The sequence below is a fragment of the Polyodon spathula genome, chromosome 3 (genome assembly GCF_017654505.1).
Source record: "Polyodon spathula isolate WHYD16114869_AA chromosome 3, ASM1765450v1, whole genome shotgun sequence".
In the NCBI taxonomy this organism is placed as follows: Eukaryota; Metazoa; Chordata; class Actinopteri; order Acipenseriformes; family Polyodontidae; genus Polyodon; species Polyodon spathula.
In genome coordinates, this window is record NC_054536.1 from 95,738,984 (window position 1) to 95,746,642 (window position 7,659).

General features: G+C 37.7%; 1 protein-coding gene across 1 annotated transcript in view; it reads right to left on the minus strand.

Moving 5' to 3' along the window:
* LOC121313699 (potassium channel subfamily K member 9) overlaps window positions 1-7,082 on the minus strand; it is a 70,134-nt gene extending 63,052 nt beyond the window's left edge. The window contains exon 1 of the mRNA XM_041246502.1: window positions 6,396-7,082. Within this exon, the coding sequence (XP_041102436.1) occupies window positions 6,396-6,990 (595 nt within the window). The 5' untranslated portion in view covers window positions 6,991-7,082. The remainder of the gene's footprint in view (window positions 1-6,395) is intronic.
* Window positions 7,083-7,659: the final 577 nt, after the last annotated feature.

The window sequence follows — 7,659 nt, forward strand, 5'->3', positions numbered from 1 at the left end:
AAATATTGAACTAAATCTCTAAATAGATTTAATATTTAGTTAAATATTTAACTAAATCTTAAATCTCTTATCAATTAAATCTGGAGTTTGTATGCAAATAAGCTCTACCCGCTTTGTGCTTACATGCGATTTGATTGGCTCTTGTAATGCTGACATTTGCATATTTCCTGATTAGCATTACAACAGCCAATCAAATCAGGTGAAGGCACAAAGCGGGCAGAGCTCATTTGAATATAAACGTTAGCTTTAGCTGGCCAATTAAATATTTAGCTAATTGTTAAATCTTGTAACTAGATTTGTAAATGATATCTGAATGTACATGTTTAAAAAAATATTTATTTATTTGCACAACATTTAAGTTAAATCTGGAAAAAAAGACAGACTTTTTTTTACACATGGCACCCCATATCTAGATGCAGGGAGAATGTAAATAAAGTAATTATTGTAAATCTAACATTAGATGCATTCTGTCAAATTTCAGGATTGCTGGAGACCCTGTATAATACACAACCTCGACTGATATTTACATGCACTTAGTGTTACTTATTCTTTCTCGTGATTCTCTGTAATATATGCAATGTTCATCCAGGCATCTATGAAGTGGGGGTTGTGGACCCTGAGTAATGTGGACCAGATGCCCATCTAAAATGAGGAGCCTGTGTCTGGTTGCCCATTTGTCCAGATGGTTGGCAAATTGTACTCGATTAGGAAAGAAAAAAAGGGTTTGAAGTCAGTACCAAAGCAGTCTTGCTAAAAAGAAAATAGTCAAACTAATTGTTTTAAACAGCGAGAAAGCATGATGACTGATATACAAAACAGAAAAGTATCTTTGATGATAATCTGTTGATGTACTATTAAAACCAATATTTATTGTTCACAGTGCTTGTGTGGCAATTAAAACCAGCTGTGAGTCGCATCTTTAAAATGTCACTGTACAGTCACACTCACTGGCTGATAGTGTTGCTTTGTATCAGTGGAGTTAGAATGAACAATATTTGGATGGGTAACACAGTTTTGAAAATCAGCATCAACATGAAAATCAGCATAAATAGTGTGCCAATACATTTAATTTAATTGCATGTTTGTCATAGGTACTGAAGTATTTAGACAGCTAATTTGTAACCTTAATTAGTAGGTATCTGTGTTAGAATGAAGAGGCTTACATGTTTCCCAATGTGCGTGAACATGATACAATGGCAGTGACAGTGATGCAAAGTGCCAGCTATATCATGCTCTTCTTCATGGACTACTGTTTGATTCATTAATATCTTACTGTGACACGGTGGCCCTGTCGCTGGTTCTTGCGCAAATGTGTGCAGCTGGGATGCAGAACAGGAGATGCCCGGCACTGAGCTGATCGGAAGCTCCAGATTGGGTGGGGGGTGTGCCCGGCGAGGCTGCACGCAGCTCAAAAGGCATCTGCGCCACAGATCGAGGTGACTGCACCGCCATGCTATATAGAGGGGCGTGTTACTAACATCGAGGAGGTGAGTGTCCGCTCAGCAAGTAACTACTACAGAGTCTCTCAACTACAAGACAGTGCCTGTGAAGGCTCTGCTCAGCCAGGAACGTAACGACCCAGAGTCGCTGGGTGGCCAGGACCTCAGAAGCAATAGCATTTGCTTAATTAGACCTTTTTACTTATTTTCAGCTCTAAATAGTTGTAGATTTTAAGATATCTCTAACATTGTATAAGTAACTTGAACTCTGCAACTTTTTAGGAGCCAAGAACAATTAAAAATATATAATTAAGCAAATTCATTAGTTCAATTAAGGGTTTAGTTAAATAACTGAAAGGTCAGTTGAAATGAAAACCACTGGACCAGGGTTGGGAAACACTGTTTTAGAGATTGTTGATCCCAACCAGTATAGAGAGGGGTTTAGTAGTGTAGTATTTTCCTGGAGTGGGACGTCTCTTTTAGTGGGACTAGTGCTCATCTTGTGTGGCAAACTTTTATTTTTAGCTTTGTTTTGTTCTGTTTTCTTTATCAAATCTGGCACTAGGGCTGCCATTGCTGGTACCCTAGTGTCAGCACCTGTGTACTATTAAATCTGCCCCCCTGTGTGGCGTGTCAACACCAATGATCTGTTTCTGACGCATTATTATTCAGTAACGACCCAGACACGTAATTAATCCCCCTGTTACACTGATGCATATATTTCTCGTATATAGCCATAAACTGGTCAAGTTACTTTTCAACCACATATGTACATAACATTATCAGAATACTTTTGCTCTTAAATAATCTGTTATAATGCCTTCCTACTTCACTGTGAATATTAGATCATCAATGTATGATATATTGTACACTTGCAAAAAACTACATAATAAATCCATTACAATAGTTATCCTGTTAAATTTGCAAAAAAAGAAAAATTATCTTATTTAAACCACTTCCATAAAAATGAAAAAGGATGTCCTGAGAACAGCTTGACCATCAAGCACCATCTGTACAAAACAGACCTGTGCGAAGTTATTAATGCCTCTACATTCTTGCAATAATGGTTATGTAGTTGCTTAACCCCATATATTTCATGACTGCAGAAGGTTTTAAAGACATTGTACTGCAATTCAGCACCATGAATGTGGTGTGTCTCTTACTGTGCAAGAGATCTCATGAAGTTTGGGTGAGGGGCTGGCTAGCTCTGGCTGATCAAGCTCTGAGAAATGATGTCTCTTATCATAAGAAGACTGCACTAAGGAACTAGTATTAAACATAACTTAAAACTGTACTGCATGTTCTAAGCCATGAGGGTAGTTGGTTGATTTCTTATACAGTAGCTGCTTTATAATCATTACTATACTTACCTGTTCATGTCATTACAATGCAATTGTTTTTTTTTTTTTTTGTTTTATATATATATATATATATATATATATATATATATATATATATATATATATATATATATATATATATATATATATGGCCGTACTTGTGTACGGGAATGTGCATGAACACAATGTGATAGAAGCATTATACTTCTATTATAAACACTATGCCATAGGTATTCAATGTTACTTCCCTGAGTATAATGCAATACATGTTTTAACACTGGGGTTCTGGTCCATTGCCCAGGCTAACTCCAGTTCTGATACCAATCAAGTATTTCTTGACTGACTTAAAGAAGATAGTGAAAAGAAAGCAGTTGTGATACATCCTCAGAATACATAATGCATGCAAAGGAGAGCACGTTTTACTAAAGATTTGCCGAGAGTGTGCCAGTCCTAAAATACTTTTAATCAGCAAAGAACAATATTTAGCTCAATACAGCTGAAGGATAACTGAATATCTGAAACCACAGGCTTTTGATATTTATGGGTATGGCTGCATATGATACACTGAGAACAGCTTCAATAGTTTCCTCTGGTATTGCAGACATGAATCACCAATTCAGGATTACCACTTTAAGCACCGGCTTGCATTTCAGAGTAGGGTTACATCATCCCTAGCATACAAGGGATATCCTACAATATCATTTCAGATGACAAAGGGATTGCATTTGAGCCATCTGTGGATCATTAATCCTTTCTGAACCCCAGGATTGCAATGAATGCCAATAGCTTAAGAAGCAAAATAAGCCAAATCTACAGTAAAGTCATATTACAAAAAAAGGAAATATAATCAATGTATTAATGATATTTCATGAACCCAAAACAATATTCCTACGTAAACCATGATTCCTTGTATAATATTCATAGACCTGTACAAAAACATGCATAATTGTAGTTTAAGAAGAAAGAATTTCTACCACAGATAACTAATACATTCAACATACTGTAACTCCAAGAGTAGCTAAAATACAATCCCTGCTTCTAACTGGTTGTCAATATTCTTAAAATCAAACTTTTAAGATGTTAATTAAGATGTATATTTAATTCCTAAACATTTTGGTTTGCATTGTAGTGTTGTTTCCAGTTTCTTTCCAAGACTATAAGTCTACATAGTATCTTCTTAATTCAGAAATCTGCAGTTAACCATCAAATTACAAAGAGAGCGACATATGGGGCCACTGCCATGCTAAATTCTATTATCACATACAGTATACATGCTTATTGTTGCAGTGTAGTTCTGCCATGCAAGTAGTAGTATTCTGCATAGACATGATTGACTAATCCTAATACAACAACAACACGTTTGTGCGTGTGTGAGTGAGTGTGTGTATGTGTTTCTGTGGACTGTATCGAAGCGCACAGAGTTAAATAAAGTAAAACATGGTAAGTGCGCAGGAGTGCGGCTGCTGCAACAAGCGGCCCGCTGGGAGCTGTTCTTTCAGCACTGCGCTTGATCAAAAAACAGTGCTCTCAACTTCTGTTTAATTCTTCCCAAACTGGTTTATTACGAGTCTCTCTCTCTCTCTCTCTCTCTCTCTCTCTCTCTCTCTCTCTCTCTCTCTCTCTCTCTCTCTCTCTCTCAAACACACACACACACACACACACACACACACACACACACACACACACACACACACACACACACACACAATGCCAATGCCGCTAACTCAACGATTACCACCACTGTAAGCGCTGGAATTCCTTCATGATAAAATAACGAAGCATACCAAGTATATCCTTTGAAATACCAAGGTGAAAATAAATTAATTTGAATTAATTATGAGATGTAATCTGTGTTGTATACCGAGGATTGTAGATTGTAGAAAAATTGTGTACTTGAAATACGCTAAAAATATTTCGGGAAGGGTGTTTGTCTCAGACAGCGAATCACACCAAAGCACGCTAACAAATTATGTGGCAGTTTTTATTTTATATTTATTTTTTTAATAGACTGGCGTGGGTGTCTGTATTTTGTGTGTTGCATTCTCGCGACCATTACGAAGGCGTGTAGACATTTTCAGCAAGTAGTCGTTTACACGTTTTACGAGTCACACGCTTTCATACACATTCAAACATCCATATTAGAAAACATAAATGCTCATCAAATTAATATAATGGGAGTGTAACTGCTATGTGTAAGGTGTATTATGAGGTCGCTTATAGTACAGTGTTATTGTTAGAACTTTCCATCTGGCAAACTGAATCTGAAACAAGCATTGGCATATAAATATACAGGCATCTTTGTGGAATTATAGCCTTCTGAAGTTTCGTTTTTAAGTGAAATACGTCCCATCAATAATTTCCAAACAATAATTTCCTACATGTTACTTCTCTTCTGTTATAATAAAAATAAATTATTATCTATCTATCTATCTATCTATCTATCTATCTATCTATCTATCTATCTATCTATCTATCTATCTATCTATCTATCTATCTCTCTATTGCTGTTTAAAAGTTGTAAAAGTCACATTTGTATGCCTGTTTCTCAAAATGTAAACCTTTTTTTTTTTTTTTTTTTTTTTTTTTTTTTAATAGTTCTGAAAACATCCCAATATAGGTAAACCTGTTAACCTGTTTCAATGGTTTGCGAGAGATAAGATCAGACCACTAAAATGTGATGTATAGCACATGTATAGTGCTATAATAATCAAACTGTGTAACGATATTTGAAGCGTTCTGTATTGCCCCTCTAACAGCCAGACGCTTCCTACGGTGTTGTGTAACTCCAACGTGATGTCAATCTAACTAGACACACTAATGCCCAAGAAGGAACAAAAAAGTCAAGCCCGTTATATGTAACATATATGCACCACAGCGCAAATGTTTAATCCATTCACTACTTAGAAACCTGACGATTTATAGAACTAAAACCATATGCAAATGGTGCAGTCCAAGAAATGTGCAATACAAGTAACAGGTTTACTGTGTGTGTGTGTGTGTGTGTGTGTGTGTGTGTGTGTGTGTGTGTGTGTGTGTGTGTGTGTGTGTGTGTGTGTGTGTGAATGAGAGAGAGGGAGGGAGGGAGAGAGATAGAGAGAGAGATTGCGAGAGACAGAGAGAGGGAGAGAGATAGAGAAAGAGAAAGACAGAGAGGGAGAGAGAGGGAGGGAGAGAGAGAGAAAGAGATGAGTGTTCTTCGTAGGCACTGCAGTATTTCAATGTACTAATGGCACAAATAGTAGCACAGACTAAACTCCATGGACGATAGATGGACATAAACACAGAGTAATCTTCACTACGCTCAGCATCTGCATGTGGACCACGTTTAATTATAAAACAGGGGGACATGAATATCGTGGATAAAAGAAAACAAAAAGTTTTTAAATAAAGCAAACTGTACTTTAAAAAAAATGTTTCTAATTGTTTTGCATATTATCAGTTACTTCTTAACATGAATATATTGTTATAGTTTTGTTTTTGGTCCACAAAATCTATGTGTTTAAAAAAGAATAAAGTTCTAGCTCCATATGGTATGATGAAAAGCAAACCAAGAAACAAAGGTTATGTTAAACAAAGCTGTTTTCTTTTATATAAATAACTTTAAAAGCACACTCACCTATAGTGGTGATGACCGTGATTGCAAAGTAGAAAGAGCCAGCAAATTTCCACTGAACTCCAGCCCTGTGAGGCTCGGCCTCCATTATGATCGTCTCCAGCTGCTCATAGTCCTCCTTACTGATGTTGTATTTCCCTTGGAGACGTCTTTCCTCGGTCTCCAGCTTTTCGTTCTCTCTCACTTCGTAATCAGACTCCAGGGCATCGAACACCGCTGCCCCGACCAGGAGATAGGTGAACGTGCAGATAATCAGGGACAGGGTCCGCACGTTCTGCCGCTTCATGGCCACCAGGAATCGATGAGTGAGGGGATCATGTCCCCTCGGATTCTCCAAGAACGCGCAGCAGCAGCTGGGGAGGCTCTGGAAGCGATTGGACCCAGGGAGGTAGAAATCGCAGTGGCGTTGGTGACGAAGGGGGCAACCGGCGCTGGTGTGGTGGAGACACTGCTGGTCCCTACAATCGGCTCCCTGTTCGTGGTCCTGAGAAGAGGAAAGACACAAGAGGCTACTCGATCGCCGGGACCAGGTGCCCTGCAGCCGAGAGACTCTGCGCAAGACCTGCCCAAACCAAGTCGAGCCAGTGCGTCGTGCCATCAACAACCGACACAAAGATTGCCTGTTTTTTTTTTTTTCTTTTTTTTGGTCAATTATGCATTTTAAAGGTGGAGGATAAAAACAATAATTAAATAAATGACAATTAATAAATACAAGAATCGAGGTACAAAGATGTGTTTTTTGTTGTTGTTGTTGTTTTTAAACATATGAAAAAGCGTACCCTATTTAGTTAGAATTGGTTCGCAGAGACATGCCAGAAACATGCTATTGGTTTTCAAAGAAACATTAAAGATTCCACTAATAAAACCAGCTGAAAGGCAAATCATCCCTTGACGTTTTTTTGCGAAGTTGCGTGCAGTTAGCTCCAATGTATTTTGTATATTTTCACCCAAAACTATTACTGCAGCCTTGACGAAGTGCTCCTCTTTGGAGAGAAAATAACCGAAGCTGTTGTGAAACACAGCAAGCACTGCCATAAACCCCACACAAGATAATGAATAAAGTACGTTTTTTTTTTTTTTTGTTTTGTTTTGTTTTTTTCTTTTGTGATCTTGCAGCCTTTAAAATTCGAGGTAAATACAGCACACTAGCAAATCTGAAGACTTCGTCTCACTGGATGATCGCCGTGCGGATCTGTGATGATCACAGATTTAGTCTTTTTTTTCTTGAAAAACCGCTCCCCTTAACTGGTTTTGCTCTCTCTTGATT